Here is a 16,556-nt window from a genome sequence, read left to right as displayed (position 1 = left end):
CTGTGTGTGGTTACCACACTCACTACGCGCCCACTACGCTGCACCAGGCCGCCTTATGTTCCAGTTGATACGATATTCGAGATATCGCAAGACATAACACACTGCTCATGAGGTTGCTGAAACACTCCGACAGCCCACGACTGTGGCAGTCTACATGTGCAGTTCACCTTCTAGGACAGGATCCATGTAACACTCCTTGTTCTTGGCTGGCGACACTGAAGGATATGGCGGCTAACCGATATCAGTGACGACCATGTTGTCCGTTTCTATCCAGACTGTCTGAGTGTTCTAGGTGTAGGCAACTCGGATAGTTGTGATGGCTAGTCCTAATTGCCTCTCTCTGTCCCATTTTACTTCAAGTGTAAGCCTTTATTCAAATAAACTGACATGGGTTTACAGCAGTGAAGCCCTACAGGGAAAAGACGAGATACTCTGTGCAACATTTTTCTCTGTATAAGGCGGCTTCAGTAGTGCATGACGTGTACAGAGCACTCGAACTTCAGATTCAAAATATCCTCAGTGCTTGCAAAAGACCAGCAGTATGCTGAAGAGAGGAAACATTCCATCAGATCATATGATCCGGGGATTCGTCATTCGACAAGCCAATCGACTTGAGGTCACGTGGTATGAACTGTACTGTTGACGGTTGATTTGAGCCGGAATCTTTATCAGTATCTTCAGGATGAACATTAATTATGATGCTTCCGAATGATATAGAAACAGTTGTTCGGGACGTTTCAAGTTTCGGGAGAGGTTAGAGTTGTTTGGCAGCATGCTACCTGAACTTCAAAGTGTCAAAAAAAGCTCACAAATAACCATAAGCATTTTCGCGTCTTAATTACATCACGCTCAGACCTGTCAAGAGTTTGAAGAAAACACCTCAGAAATTGGTGAGAAAAATATCTTCAAGAGGATCGAAGTGAGGAGTCCTGCCTTTCCAGAGCTTGCTAAATAGCGGATCTTACTCTAGTTACCTGAGGAAGCAACTTTAGTCTACACCAAGGCTGAGGCGTATGAACAACCGCTACGCACCGCTCTAACACCACCAACTTTACAGTCTTTACAATAAAATACGCATGTGCACGGATGCACTTTCGGGATATCAACATAACATGAAGTGAATTCATTATCCTCTCATGATACCGTCGGGTGGAATGAAACCAGCGTCAATTTCCCCACATTATCTCCCACTTTCCAACTGTAGCAATGAAGCTGAGAAGACCGAGTGGTGGAATCAGCTGCAAGCGGCCATTAATCAGGAATTGAGGCAGTTGAATTCCGTATTCCCATCGGTAAACGCAACTGACCAGGTAAGTTCCCCTCAAAATAGCCTTAGCGTTTGCATTGGGTTCCGCCTTTTTAATGCAAATCCTTCGCACCTAATTGAACTTTGCAGTTGGCACCAGGTCTGGTGAAAATGTTGTCCAACAGGAGGAATTTGTAGAAAAAGTTTAGTGTAGAATATCGCGGGAGAACCGATGCTTTTTTCTTTAGCAATATTGTTCGGTCGAATAGTGCAACTTCGTTGGCATCAGTCCAAGAGAACCGTTGGAATGACTAGGCAGACTTTCAGATATTCATCTCGGTCATAGAGACCCGGCTCAACGAGCATGGTGGTATCTTACCTCCATTGTTTGATGGGAGATGCGTTCATTCGTCATGAAACAGGAGCTCTGAAAGTGACGTACATTAAAAATATGTTCAGTTACTGCGATTCACTAATATGGAGTACGATCGAAAATAGGAAAACAATCAAAACCTGTTCTCATTGTTGTTACCCCCATTCATTGGTTGTTTGAATAAATATCGAAATCTTCCGATTTGGAGCCCACATACGAATATCTTAGATTTAAAACTACCTACATTGCCGATAAACGGAATTTCCTTCCACGACAAACTAAAATTTTCGACTGCATATCCCGCTGCAGTTGTAAGAGAACGAACCGCCCGAACTAATTTTGGCAGTAAGCCGTCAATGCGCGTAGATTATACTGGTCTGCCATGATGGGCTGAACATTCTCTGCGGTGGTAACGCGATTCCGAACTGTATTTGTCGGTTTATTCCACTTTACGTTCACATGAATGTAAGTTTTGCATTATTGACGCCGGCGCTTCAACCAGCGGACACTGGAACTTTGTCAGTTGCTTTTGATTTCGCCCTGTAAGGTGACTGTTTGCTACGTGATCGGGGAAAGTCTACCAATAAGATGTCTAAGTCAACCGCCTACGGACGGTCAATAAATCGGAAATCTTACCAGATCTTGACCGGTTGACTGATTCCATCGATTGATCTTATGTTATTGCCAGTCGATCGATAGAATGGTTTACAAAGGCCGTGTGGGCAGAAACGCCTACTGATGTGCTCGATTTGCTTTCTGTTCAGAATCACGACTGTATAGATAAATAATTTGTCGTTCAGGACAGGAAGAAAGCGACTTGTATAGTTTGTGCATGATATACATAATAATACATAATAATAATAATAATACTCTGGAGCCAGTGCTTGTGGTCATTTTCACCCCTCCCGAATAGACTCATCGCTGATTTCCGACAAATTTAGGTTTACGTTCCCTTTACTTTGACCAATCGTTTCGTCGTGTGATTTGAACAACGTATGTCAATGTTGCAAGCCGCTACATTCCTTTGTGTGAGCCAACGTCATTTTAGAACCTTGTATATGGTGCACTTCTGGGTCAGCCCACCGACACCACTTATGGCTGGTTAACATTCCAAATTTGGAATGTCACAGTGAGTACATCCGTAAGTTCATGACCTACTTCTTGTTAATCACTTTATTTTGTTTTGACGTCAGGAAAGCACTACTTCACAAAACTGATAGTCGGTGTGACGCTAAGAACACACTTAATAGCTTTCTAGACTTTTGGCACCAGGATCTTATTGGAAGCCGGCTTTGAGTCTTGTCTTCACTATATATTGTTATAGCTACTCTTGTGACAACGTGTTTGTTTCCTACTAATTTTTTTCTCTTTCAGAATTTAGAACCAGTGAGTGGATCTTCAGCGATAGAATGGGTCAAAGATGAACAGTCAACGATGTGTGCTGAATGCTCAGCAGAATTTACCGTGTTTAATCGCAGACATCATTGTCGTGCATGTGGGAAGGTAATTTTCATTACATTAACCATGTTGTCGGTGTATCCCTCACGACGGATATTTGAGTACAAGAACAGCATTTTTATAGAGGACTTGTGTGATACAGTTACTATAAAAAGCGTCTTGATGAAGTTATTTCTTCGTGTTTGAATCCAGCCACCTCAAATTCGGATCGGTCATCCCTACTTCTAATGGATCTACCTATCTATATCAAATTTCGTGACAGAGGGAAACTTACATCTCTACGGTACCACTTAGCGTGCGTGGCACTTTACTCAGCGAGAACCAACTTTTGCAGCATTCATTGGATATGCGTGTCCCACTGGGCCAGAATGAATAAGACAGAAACTTATCGGCTAGCAGAACGACTAATGTTTGGTCACTGGTCGCTTTGACAAACTGATTTCCCTGTTTGAGTAGAGAAATTAACAGCATTTCTCGTAGGGAAGACTCAGATTGGGTTTCCTTGTTTCGGAAGCTCTTGCGATCCTCGCGACCATTATCACTACGCATCGTGAATATGTTTTTACACTTTATTGCAGTTTAACCTTTTCCATATCACTAATGGCAGATGGTTGCTATTGTCCCCCCTTTTTCCTCCTTTCTCCCCTCTCTCTGTTCAACCCTGATACGGTCAGGTGTTTTGTGGTACTTGCTCCGACTATCGGGCACCAATTGCATTTCAAGGAAATAAAGAAAGAGTGTGCGTAATCGATTACTACCTGATAAACTCGCACTTAAAGCCACCAACTCCGGAGATTGTCGAGAGCATTCTGCAACGTATGCAGCAAGTGAGTATTTCTACTTGTTTTACTGCTCTCTGTAAGTTGCTTAATCGAGTCATGAGAGTAGAGTGATTGTTGCTACAGTTTGTTGTGCGGTCCCCGTCGTCATAGAGACATCTTCAATCGTGACAAACCCTATTTACAAAACTTTTACCATTTGGAATTCCACAAAACCGCACTCATCCAGTAGGCATTTGGTTATCAAGAACACTTTCGCCTGTTCCTGAAATTTTCAATGGTTTGCACGAAATTATCTACATTTTTGAGGTTACCTTGGGTTGGAATGCTAATGCGAAAATTCTTCGTTGGTGGGTACCACGTAAACTGCTAACGGCTTTAACTGATTTGAATGTGAAGGTTCTTAAGGATTTCCAAACCAACAATGTTATTGAAACCTGAGTATGTGCGAAAATCGTCCTCCTTAGGTTTAGATTTCGGTGAATATGCTATGTATGATTAGGGACTAAAATTACGCACATCATAAATCATTAGCAATCACCAGTATGGCCTTTTAGACAGATGACACCCCCTGGAAGGTCTGGTAGCTTTTCTCGCTTACCCCAAGTTGCGCTTGAAACATCTCACTCCATGATAATCTCTCTTAGTGGTTTTGGTTCGGTAAACAAGGACTCTAATGACTGCAGGGATTTCTTCTGGTTGTTCAAGGTTCAGTACTCGTCGAGGAACCACCACTCCAACCGACTTTTCGCCTACAGGGATAGGCGTGAGCATCCGGTCGCGTGGCTTTTTGAACTTTCCGTATCCCCATTCGAAAACACATTTGGTTTTGCGAAAGACTCACCTGTGACCCAGCTGAATCTGTCGTCTGTGATGTTTCCAGACAACTGAATGTACTGCGTCAGACCACCCCATGTTTCAGCCGCTACGATATTCGTGCAATTCGGTTTCAAGTAGAACATAAAGTTGACGGAATTTCTGGAACTGCGCCTACCTGATGAGCCCCAAGAAGAGCGAAATTGGTCGTAAGCTGTCGGAGAATTTTCGGCAACCTTATGAGTAGTGCTTTGCGAATATGTCCTTATCCTGTTTTTACTTTCTGTACCATTCAGTAAACCATTGCGAAATTCACTTCTGCGCGTATAAGCTCAGAGCACATTTGCCTGGGAAAGAACCATTTTGGATAGTTGGTATGTCTAGTAACCAGTTAAAGAATCTTGGTCGCGTGAGAAGCCAGCGGAACCTTTTCCCAGCTTGATCTCACCCATGCTATGATACAAGTTTGTACACTAATTGTATGAAGCTCGAAGTTTAGGTTGATACATCAGTTCGCTCTGGGCATTGTTGGCCCGTTTTTTGCTTAGCTTTTCGGTATGGGGCAAAATCAAGACTGAAATTCCCTACTCTCCTCATGACGTAAACAAATCAAGGGGACATAATCTTGAAATCATACCCCCTGTATCTAATGATACAATTACTATCGGTTTCCGGAGTTCAAACCCAACAGGAATGCAACTGTTTGGGACGATGAGCCTGATCACGAAATGGCTGCCCTATATTTAATTGTTGGTCTCAACACCGTACTGTTGTCCACAACTACCGCGATTTGAACATGATTACTGACTGGAAGTGGCAGAATGGTATGGTAAATAGTGAGCAGAATTAGTGAAGCCCTACCTCACTGCATACTATTCGTACCAGCTTACTGAACCATCCGTTCTACGGAATAAGATGCGACTAAATCCACTGAGTGAATAGCGGTGCACAACTCTACAGTATCGAAAATGTGTGCGGACAGCAAACTTCCTCAGAAATTACCCGTGCTGTTCGAAGCTTCAGTAAGCCCTCGAGCGAATTCTACTTAATCTCAATACTTCAGATACTTCGCCATCAGTTTACTTTGATTTTCCAACCTTTTTCTCAATAGATAGCTTATCTGGCTAAAACAATAACCACTCTTGAACCTGATTGTTTTATTTACTTGTTAACCTCAGTTTCGGGTTCACATGGCAGTGAACATGGTTCTCGTCACTACCAGGCGTCTTCGTCATGTGTGTGCGTTGCAGAACCGTTGCAGCGGTTGTCGTTTCACCACAAGGATCAATATTCATAGCCTGAATGGTCGTAAACATTCTGAAGTGAACGTTCGGTTCATTTTCGCTTGTCCAGAAAGGCCGCAGTGTACCACGTAACCGCTTCACGTTGTTCCGTTTACGTATCCGGAAACAAATCTGTCAAAGCATCCTATTTGTCCACACAGTGCTTTTTGCGTCAGTAACTATCATTGGATCTTGAAATTGGATTGTATTGACTCATTCAGCGAAGTTATCACGCAACTCACATGCATGCACCTCCTCTGATTTACAGAATCTGAAATGGTGCGTATGGAGTTGTCCACACTGTACGGAGTGTCTGTGGGTCAACTGCTCTAAAAACCTCAGCATATATAGAAGCCAACCAACATAAAACTCATCGAAATACCCGGTAATCTGAGTGAAAGATGGAAGTTCCATTCTGATGCTCTCTCGAGGGTGTTCACGTGAGCAGACAACCCAAGCAGAAAACCCACAATATTGATACCTTTAAGTTCATACAACTGTGCGAAGTTTCCGGGACTACATACGAATAACATACTGAGTAACAAAAGTGGTGTCACTCATCCCAAACTGAAGGGAATCTTCCAGAATATCAGCGACTTAAAAGTCAGTCCCTCTTTGAAAAAGTTGATACCCCGGTGAAAAGGATACTGGTTATATGTTAAAAACTTCAACTTAGAATAGAACCAACTGCATGTTGTTAATCCTTTGCCTGTTTGCGTATCCTCCTTGGTGCTTCATAAAATCCATTTGTTGCCTTTTGTGTCATTTTTGCTCCCTTGCGTTGTTTTTCACAACTTTAAGCGGGAAATCTTATCTTGCCATTTTGTTCATCTCCTTTCCGTTGATATTTGGTGTGCCACAGCATAACGAGATACTCTTATTTTGACGTTCCCGTCCGTCTTTTACACTCCATAGGAACCTTCCACTACCGAAACCGGCCACTTACTCTGGTGTCGATACACTAATGGCATGTGGGATTTGAAACCCTTCAGCCGTGCGACCAAAGCCAGTTCGCAGTGTGTATTCGTAACGCTGAAGCCACGCTCGACGGATATCGGTGGTGTGGATAATCTGTCTTTAGCTGCGCTACGAGACGACCTCCAGAATGACGACATACAACAAACCGATAATGCTTCAACTCCCTACAGGACCAATTCCTCTAATTCTGTGACAGATACACTAGGCGTGCCAGCGTCCGACGCATCATCACTAAAACCTCTCCAATCCAAGCGTGTCGTATCTCCCCACCATACTGCATGTCTTTCTCGTGTATTCTGTTCACTTGGCAAAGATACACTTTTGTCCGTTTATGCTGCTCGTGCAGACAGACGCGCAAAGGACCAGCTTCCACTCATCGGTACGCGGCTATTCTACATGGACTACGTGCATGCCGATGCTGAACGAAAACGTCTTGCTTCCAGCGCCACACTACCTCGGTTCTTCTCCCTGCGCTGTTTGTTGAATTCGCCGAATTCCTTGTCGTCTGATGATTCTGCTTTGTCCACTCCGTCTCGAAAGATGAATAAGGCGCATGATACTGAATATCCTTCGAAAATAGCTAATCCACTCTATCGTAATCATAAACCTCCACCACTGACACCGAAACCAAATAAATCGGTCATAGAGGCCGCGCTCAAACAACCCGGGATTTGTTCAAATGAACAGAAAGGAGAGCAACTGAGTACTCTCAAGCATAGCCAAACGCTCCCTACTCTATTGCATGTCAGCACTTTTCGGTGGACAAAACCCAGCTACCACACAAGGGAATCAAAGTTTTCCGAGAATCCCCATCTTACACAAAATGAACTTGCGAAACAAATAGCCTCAGTTTCTCCAACAGTATTCGCGTTATTGCGCAATAGATTGGGATTTATCTTGCTCCCTATGAACACCGACTGTTTAGCGCATTATTTCGAGGCTCCCTCCATTGAAATCCGGACCAGGTAAGTTGCTGCTATTATTGAGTTTATTCTGACTCCCGTTAAAATTGTTATCTCAGAGTATTCTTTGCCTAGATTTCATGTCACTTTCTAAGTCACTGCCAATCTGCAGTGTTCAGCAGACAACAGTGATATTTTTCTGAAAGCATGATTCATGATGGGAAAAATATTCGAGCGTGAAAACTGTACATGTTGTAATTCTTTTGGCTGAAGTATTTCGTAAATGTCTGTCTGCTTTGACGAAAGCAAGAATTAGTGATCCTTTTGCGTTCATAAGGTTGCTCCTACTTGATGGGTGAATTCTTTAATTGCACGAGGCATTTATTGTACGTTGTAGTAGCCATCCACATGAGATTCGGGAAGAGTCCTCAGTCTAATTACGATGGCACACACCTAACTCTTTCAAAACCAACTGTATCAAACCGAGCAATGAGTAAGTGACGAGGTTTTGGGAGCCCTTCAAAACAACCGGTATCATGGATCTGAGGTCTTGAAGTCCGTTGTGTCCACTTTATTCTTTCATTCCCGTCAATTTTTTTATGTCAAGTCATCAGCTACACGAACCTATGTCTTTCTATCGGCTGACTAGCCGTGGCTGAATTATTCACTGAGACATACGGAGATGATTTTTTTCGATTCAATTTCTTGGATGTCTGATTTGATGACCGCTAGTCGCCCACTGGTTGAAGGACTGTTTCAACCGGAAGCAATATCTTTATTTACATGATGCTATTTTGTGATTACATCATGGGAAACCCAGTGCAGTGCACCTAGTGGGCCCATTGTGTGAAGTTAGAATATATGGACAGCTTTCTTTACGGTCCAATCTAACTAATTAGTATGAACGATTCTGCAGTGAAATTTTGAGCCAAGTTACTCAGTGTACAGTTGATCCGGATGGTCTAGAAACGTTGGGCTTTGCGTTAGATTTAGATATTATAGTTGATTCATTTGGAAGAAGGTACGTCGGTTCTGTGTATGTGGTGTCCAGTAGTCGCCCGTAACAACTAAAATTGATCACTCCCACAGTCAAGGTAGATTCATTCATACGGTGACAGTGTTACCAGTGCTTGGTTCGACTGTGGTCAAGATAGGGCTGTCATCTTTAACCTTCATGCCTGGGAAGGATGTCGGGCCCTTTTGGGACTAATACATATCGCTTCACCTTAATTGTTTTTAAAAATTGTTCAATGGGGTCACAATAATCGTATCTGGCGGTCAGCGTCGGCACCGTTTACCTGGTATGCGCTGCTCGAATTTCTTTCACGTGCGTCTTCGCATTGCACACCAAGAAAATCTAATGCAAAATAATGTAAATCCATATATCAAAGTCCTACATTAGTCACCTTTGGTCGGTAGCATCAATTTCCTGCTACGACCTTTATGGAATAAGTCCACCACTTCAGGAGAAACAATGAGCACGTTTGTTTCCACGTGATCTATGCGTTCCCGATTTTCAGCGTTCTCTTTTTAACATTTGAAATAAATGTAAACTGTTTATATCTAATTATATTTTCGTAGTTGAGGTATGCAGAGGCGTCGCCTGCCTCGGAGCATGAAAACCTACACGTCGAGCTCTTGCAGCAACTACATTTATGTGTGAAATCGAATAAGATTAATTAATGGGGACGAAGCCGGGTACTTCAAATTAGTAGTTCTGGGGGAGGGAACACTGGGAACGATGATAAGTTGATAGCGACTTAACGAGTCGTAACGTTTGTCGGGTGGGAGGGGACGGATAACGTCTTGAAGTTTTGAGACATTGAGAATGGGACGGTGCCCGCCTGTTCATCTAATGGCCCCGCTCATTACATTCACGCCAGAAGCACTTCACTGTGAACCGCAGAGCTAACTAAGGCCCATCACAGTACACGCAAGCTTTTTCTGCCGATGCCATCATTGACACGTATCTTATCGAGACCATTGAGTTCCAGCACGACTACTCACGTGAGCCGTTCGACCTGTGCGCGCCAACCTCTTCTGTGAGCCCACTTCTTTTACTTTGAAGCTGCTTAACTAGTCAAGGAGGGACTCGGCAGCGCCAGTGTGTAGGATTTCAACAAGGCAACGTGGGTTTAAGTGAAAATTAAGTCTGTAACTAAGATACTGACATGCTGAAGTATTGGAGCCATGTAAAATGGAGAAGGCGCTGGTAGCCTAAAGTTACCTTGGCAGCAAAGCCTTTTTTAGTTTGTGTGCAAGTTTCCACGATCCAAAACTCTATGTAACCGTGGTGTGGGCTTGCGGAAGAAGATTCAACATAGTTATCGTAGGAATTCGTGTCGGTAGGGCGCCTATGAGCGATCCACGTATCAGTATTTTTCAGCAAACGAGTGGTCCAGTTGGGTCTCCAGTTTTGTCGGTAGATGCACAGAATTACATAAGCCGTTGGAAGTTGGATAAACGCAACCAGACCTGTTTAAATCACTAGCAGGTACACAAGAAGACCGCTTAAAGTAGGTTGTAATGGTGGTGGAAAAGAAGTCAGAAAAATGGGACAGTTATTGAGCCGGATTACGGGAATTAGTATGTATTCCAATGAAATCCGATTGGTGATTACTTAAGAATCGGAGTTTTCACTCCAGAGTTTAGCAGCAGGCGCATTTCGCAAATTATTTGTGTCGGATGGGTGGAACGGCACCAATCTATTTTTGTCTTCGTGTTTTCACGAGATTCTGGGGTGGTGAGTTTGACTTGACCTTAATCCACCCACCAGATCCATAGGTTCAGTTACTTGGCTGTGTTTGATCTCTTTCTTGTTCTGTTCCACCACTGAAGCTGATGAATCATGTTTGTTAGTAAGCAATATTTATGATCAACCCCACCGTTGAGTACCTACAGGCTTGGCTTAAACCAAAATTGAACGTGTGGTTTTTTCACACAGGAGGATGGAAGATGAAGTTATTTCTGGTACACTGTAATTTAACTCAGATGCACAGCACGTGGTTTGGAATTAGTGTGTGGCAGTAATCCACAAAGAACCGCTATGTGCGCGCTAGTTCCCTTGTCCGTGTTTATCACGCAACTGGTCGTGAATCATGATTATCCATGACGAATTGAAACAAACGGATCTTCTACATATCCGATGACTTTGCAATGTCGTGTTGGATGGAACTCTAAGGCCTTGCGTTCTTGAGGACTTTGCCATTCTGTTGATGGAGAAGACACCGATCCTCACTGAGGGAGAAACATTCTGGTCTTCTTAACCCCACTACCCACAAACAACAGTCATTTCTCCACTGAATTCAGGACGCACCACACCTACCAATATGGTATTTGGTAGCCGTCTAGCTTCGGTTGGCGATTTTTCTGGCTAATACCGGTACACATTACTAGCTTGGATTATTGATCTTTATGTATGAACATGACCCGACCAGTCTTGACCACCTTATTTGCGTATATCGGAGCTCACCATGGAATGTGACGGAGGGCGAGATAGAAATTTAAATCGGCGTTGGAAACTTATCGACGTTTCCGTTTGCTACATCGGTCGATGAATAATCATTTAGCTGGATTGGACGAAGTTTGAAAAAAAAATGAAAGTAAGAAGACCTGGTTGTTGAAATGAAAAGCGTTTGTGAGACAGACTTGTTTCAATGGTGCTGCTGAACACGTGTATGGCTCTCATTTTTGTAGATTACTCTCAAAGGTATCCACTGTGAAAGAACCAGACTTTCGAATCGAATTTTTCCCATAAAAATCACGCAACCAAACGGGGTTTGCATCCATGTTGTTTGGATACCCGATGTGGAGTGAAAGCAATTATCAAAGTAGTTTAATAGTCCCTCAACTTCCACGGTAACGTCGTGTGGGCTAGCTTTGTGTCGATTTTAACAATTGATTTGAAAGTGCCGTGAAGCATGCTGGTATACTGTCCCACACGAAGCAAATAGGCTGTCTTATGGCAACTGCGTACTTTGACTGATTAGTGCGTGGTAGTAAGTAAAGATCTTTCAAGTGCACCTTGAGGACACTCTTATCTTTCTCGTAGTCGGATTTTTTGCTTCAGGCATGAAACACAGATGCTGTAATTCTAAGGTGAGATTTATCCAGACTTCATCTTGATCAAAAATTTACAACAACAACAGTCGTGGTAACCATTATCCCCCTGTCACAGACACTATAAACACATGACGAAATGGATTGAATTCCGCGACATGATAGATGAGCACTACCATCACCTTAGGCTTAATTTGACTTGAAGTGTAGTTTTTCAACCCACCGATTTCCGGTTTGGCAAATGTGATCTCATTGTTGTCCCGAAATGATTTTAAAGGTAGTAAAACACTAATTTCCGTTTTATAATGACCAGAACTCCGGTTGTCGTTTATTTGTGTTCTATTTGTTTGGTTTTTTTTATTTGGTTCGTCAGGTGTAAAATGTATTCGTAAATCATCCACAAGCAAACTGAAGGTGTGTTGATCATAACTGCTTCAGTTCGGCTCATCGGTAATTTGGAGAATAACCGAAGCATAATCCAGGGTTGAAGGTGATAGTCTGGAAAGTTCGTGACGTAGGATTATTACCCTTTTTGGATAGTGTAATAGTCTAGGCTGTTGATCAAAGAACGCAGTAGCTCAGCTGCAAAAGCATCACTGTCAGGTGCTATCCGCTTCGGCGTGACTAGCCGTTAGTGTGCCTCGTCTCCAAAGTCTCGATCCAGAGCAAAGGCTTGCGTGAAGAAAGCCTGTAACGGCCTGTAGCTGCTGGCTCCGTAATATGACTCCGAAACGCACGTTTCACATGTTCCAAGCATATCTAAGGATACATAATACCAAAGCTGAACATCCTGAACGCTGAAGCTGGAGCATTTGAACGCTTATAGTCGGATTCATACTGTCCGGTTCGTGTACTCAGGTTGCGTACCTCTTGCCATAGGTGGGGGCCTTCCATACCTTTCTGTTTAGTTTAACGATGCATGGAGGTTTTCAAGTTAACTGTAGATTATATTTCGCGACACTCTTATAATGACTTTCGTTCTTGCAAGGAACCGATATTTTGAATAAGAAGGCTTGGCAAATTATCTGCCCAGGAATGATTTTTTTGCCACCTCACAATGGTACGTGTTGTTGGTCTGCTAAGTTCAACTTCTTTGCCGTCTCATTCCAGGTGGATTAATTCTATTCGCCGAACGTGCGTCAGTTATCTGGAAAGATGACGATCGCAGCAACGTATACATCCTCTTCCTCACCATCCATATGGGATGCCTTTCTTCCCAGGGTCGCCAAGTACCGTCTACCGAATCGCAATGATTTTACATAAACATCTATTCGTGGAATCTCAGTTTCAACTTGATCTATCTCGTTACTTTACGCTCGGTCTCTTAATATCGTTTATTTTTGACCACGTTACTTTCGAACTGCAGCTATTCTGAGCATGACGACATTGTTCATGTGAACACATTTGTAGTCACATATTTTTCGAAAAAATGAAAATCATGCCCCTACACACTTCGACGTTGTAAAAATGTCAGTGCGAGCTGTGTATCCATGTGTCTTATGAAGCCAAACTGAACCGTATAAACTAGACAAACCGTAAAGCACCGTGGCATAAAAATATGTTATCTTAAACATATGTTAACACTCTCTGGATCTTTTAAGTTCTTCAGGTTACCCGACCTCTCGCAGAGGGCTGTCAACGTTTAGCGTTTCATGCCATTTCGAACACTCCATGAGGCATTTCAACTTGATGTTGAGTCACATTGTCATCTTGACACTGCGTTTTTTGTCTGGCCGTTTTAATATTCTCATCTAGATAGGACGTGATGATAAAGTACGAAAAATTAAATGGTATGTCAAAAAGAGCTGCTCATAGCAAGGCTGATGTATTGCTCCGTAATTTTGATTATTCGATCATTCAGATGTACACCTTGTCAAATATTGATGAACGAGTCTCTGAATAAGCTTTCAGGGTTATTCTACTGTAAGACCAAGAAAGGCCATTAGCTGCAATTTCTTCAAAAATTACGGTGAAACCCAATCTTATTCACCAAATTACTCTTGGGGTTTGTCGAACTCAGTGTATGTTGTACAGGTGTTACTTCGAGTATGATCATCTAGGTTCAGGTAGGTCCACCACCCTCTTAACTCTCCTAGATTTAGTCAACTGGCTGCCTACCTTCCTCCTAGTAGATGGCTAAGTTAGGAGGCTTGGTTCAATAAAACCGTCTGGCGAAACCTGTCCAAATTATCGAACCAGACGACTGAATTTTTATCATTGGTGTTCAATTATTAATACTTCATCAATCAACGCAAACGTATAGTTTACTACCAGAATTACGACACCCTTGGGCGGCGCGAACCAAAGGCGAAGAGAGCAGAATTAGTGTTGCTGCAATTCATTGAGTGACCGGTGGACTCCTGTTTGGTCCTTACATAGTCCTCTTGAATGCTAAGAATCTGATGGAAAGCCGTATGTTATTCCACCAGAACTCCGTTCAAATAGACTAAAGCAATCCTCTTGAAGATGCCTGAAGTGATGCTTCATTTGCAAAGAGCTTCTTACTTCTGAGGAGAGACCTCTTTTCGAGAGCATTTCTGCGGTAGCTTACCAATATAACAGTCGTGAAAATTGCAGGAATGTTTCTTCCAGCAACATGTATAGTGCTGCACTATGAGGTTTATCTGCTAATGTTTATGGTGCGATCCTCACTCTCCTCTGTATTTTCCACAAGAACATCCGGTTGTGGGGGAGGGGGGACAGCTCAGTGGTTAGAGGGGGAATTTACTGACCGGAAGCTCCTTGTTTCGAACGCGATATCTGCCTCTCGACTCCCGCTGCCTAGGCTTGGCAACCTGATGGTATTCCGATTCTCGTGCTTTATTCGGGTGGCATGGAAGCTAGGCGCCGAAAGGGTGTTACAGCTGAGCGGTTACATCCGGTTGTTTTACCGAAGCAAACCTTCGAGCAACTAACTGAATGGCGTTTACCGGCATGTTTTTCTGTTTCGTGGTTGTCATTATTTTGCCTTTCAAAGCACCCACGTGGGTCTTTGTCCACCCTCTAGCTCCTGTTAACACAGGTGATAGTCTAAGCTAAAGTTGGCGTCTAAAGAAACCTTAGGAATCATACGCAACCATCCAGCAATCTAACACCCTACAATGCTCGGTTATCATCCTCCGTCATATGCTCAGCTAGTTTTAAGACCATACTTCCATTAATGCATTTTTCAACGTCCAAAAACCTCCAAGATTTTGGCCATACAATGGCGTCAGAAGGTACGTCTGACCAAAAAAGGTTATTTATTTGCATGCTGCTCTCAGGAGTATTTGAAATACTGTCCAATGAAATCACATTGCACATAGACAAGCAATCTTTCCACATTGAATGATGTCCACATGGTACGGCCGAAACATAGATATAGGAGAGAGTTGAGTCGTCCATTCCAACTTACCATAAACCCAAGGTTTTCTGCGTAGTAGCATTTTTCTGACCTGATTTTCAAGGTTGATAATAATCTAGTTTGGGATAACTTTGAAGAGTCTAGCAGTCCTCACCGAGTTGACTTGCGCTTGGTAAACGAATTCACTCAATTACCGTTTAGCGCTTGAAACAGGTTGGGTTCTGTATTTTGACGGATAATGTTTCCTGACTCCTGGTCTCCCCTTGAGTGAGGGTGGTAAAATCTTGAAACGCTGGATTGCATAGGAAGTAGGAGAGTAGCTTCCTCATGTGAATTCGGAAAGTCTGGGATGGAGTGATCGCTGTGAACTACTTTGTGGAGTTGCTTCCCGGGATTACAGTATGGTGAGTGGCTTTCGCCCATGTTGTGGCCAAAGGTGTTTTTTTAACACGGCTTAAATTCAGGTGATCTGTGGTAAACTTCAGCATGAGTAAAGATTATGTGTTCACCATCTGCGTTGGATTCCCGTTTCGCTCATCGTAAATATCGAAAATGATACTCACCGTAAGTTGTTGATTATTGTATGGAACACAACCTGATGGATTCCATCATGAATGTTGTGTTGGCTGCAGGTTAGCAGGTTGATACACTGATCCAAGCCAACGACAACGTGGTTACTCAATATTTGCACCAATTTGCACAACAAATTCTGGTTCCCAAAGGTGGTACATTCTTTGAAGGTTGTCTCCGCGTTTTCGCTCTTGCACTTATTAAGGCGGCTGCATGACTACTCTGATTTATCAGAGTTACACGACAGAAGTATTCAGTTATATATCTTAGCGGTGTTCTCTTGTTTGGCTAGTTATCGTGAAATTTTTAAATCTGGATTTCACCGTACATATAGGGAAAAGCTGAGAAGCAGTTCACAGCTGTTTATCTCAAGTTGAGAATAATCAGTAGGCATCATCTCGAGGTTCAGAAAAATTCGGGCACACATCCTTCTTGATAACATCTAAGTCCATCACCTGACTTAGCTGAGAGGTGATCTGTCTGGACTCCCACCCAGAAGGTTCGGGGTTCCAGTTATTGAAGCTTCTCCCCCAAGTGCCGATGCCAGTGCCAAGTTTATATCGCGAACCTGCGTGCTTCCGATGTTTTGGCGGTCTGAGTGATGGAAAAGAACTTCTACTTAAAACTACGAACGGTACAGAAGCACATTCTAGTTATTTCGGCACAAGTGGCCGACCGAAATCTGATGGTCGCAACTAAAGAACCGACACTGAAGATTAGGAGGAAAGTAGGAGATGAATCTTGAGAAA

At 43.0% G+C, this 16,556-nt stretch overlaps 2 protein-coding genes across 2 annotated transcripts in view; one reads left to right on the top strand and one right to left on the bottom strand.

Moving 5' to 3' along the window:
- T265_01423 (hypothetical protein) overlaps positions 1–13,340 on the top strand; it is a gene marked incomplete at both ends in the record, with an annotated part of 38,948 nt that extends 25,608 nt beyond the window's left edge. The window contains 5 exons of the mRNA XM_009165449.1: positions 1,205–1,310; positions 2,994–3,122; positions 3,752–3,904; positions 6,871–7,898; positions 13,005–13,340. Coding sequence (XP_009163713.1) covers positions 1,205–1,310; positions 2,994–3,122; positions 3,752–3,904; positions 6,871–7,898; positions 13,005–13,053 — 1,465 coding nt within the window. The remainder of the gene's footprint in view (positions 1–1,204; positions 1,311–2,993; positions 3,123–3,751; positions 3,905–6,870; positions 7,899–13,004) is intronic.
- The window catches only part of T265_01422 (hypothetical protein), a gene marked incomplete at both ends in the record, with an annotated part of 35,383 nt that overhangs the window by 1,927 nt on the left and 16,900 nt on the right, over positions 1–16,556 (bottom strand). The gene's annotated exons all lie outside the window — the stretch shown is intronic.

This window comes from Opisthorchis viverrini (genome assembly GCF_000715545.1).
Source record: "Opisthorchis viverrini unplaced genomic scaffold opera_v5_15, whole genome shotgun sequence".
Lineage (NCBI taxonomy): Eukaryota > Metazoa > Platyhelminthes > Trematoda > Opisthorchiida > Opisthorchiidae > Opisthorchis > Opisthorchis viverrini.
This window is presented reverse-complemented; position numbering and strand designations above follow the sequence as displayed.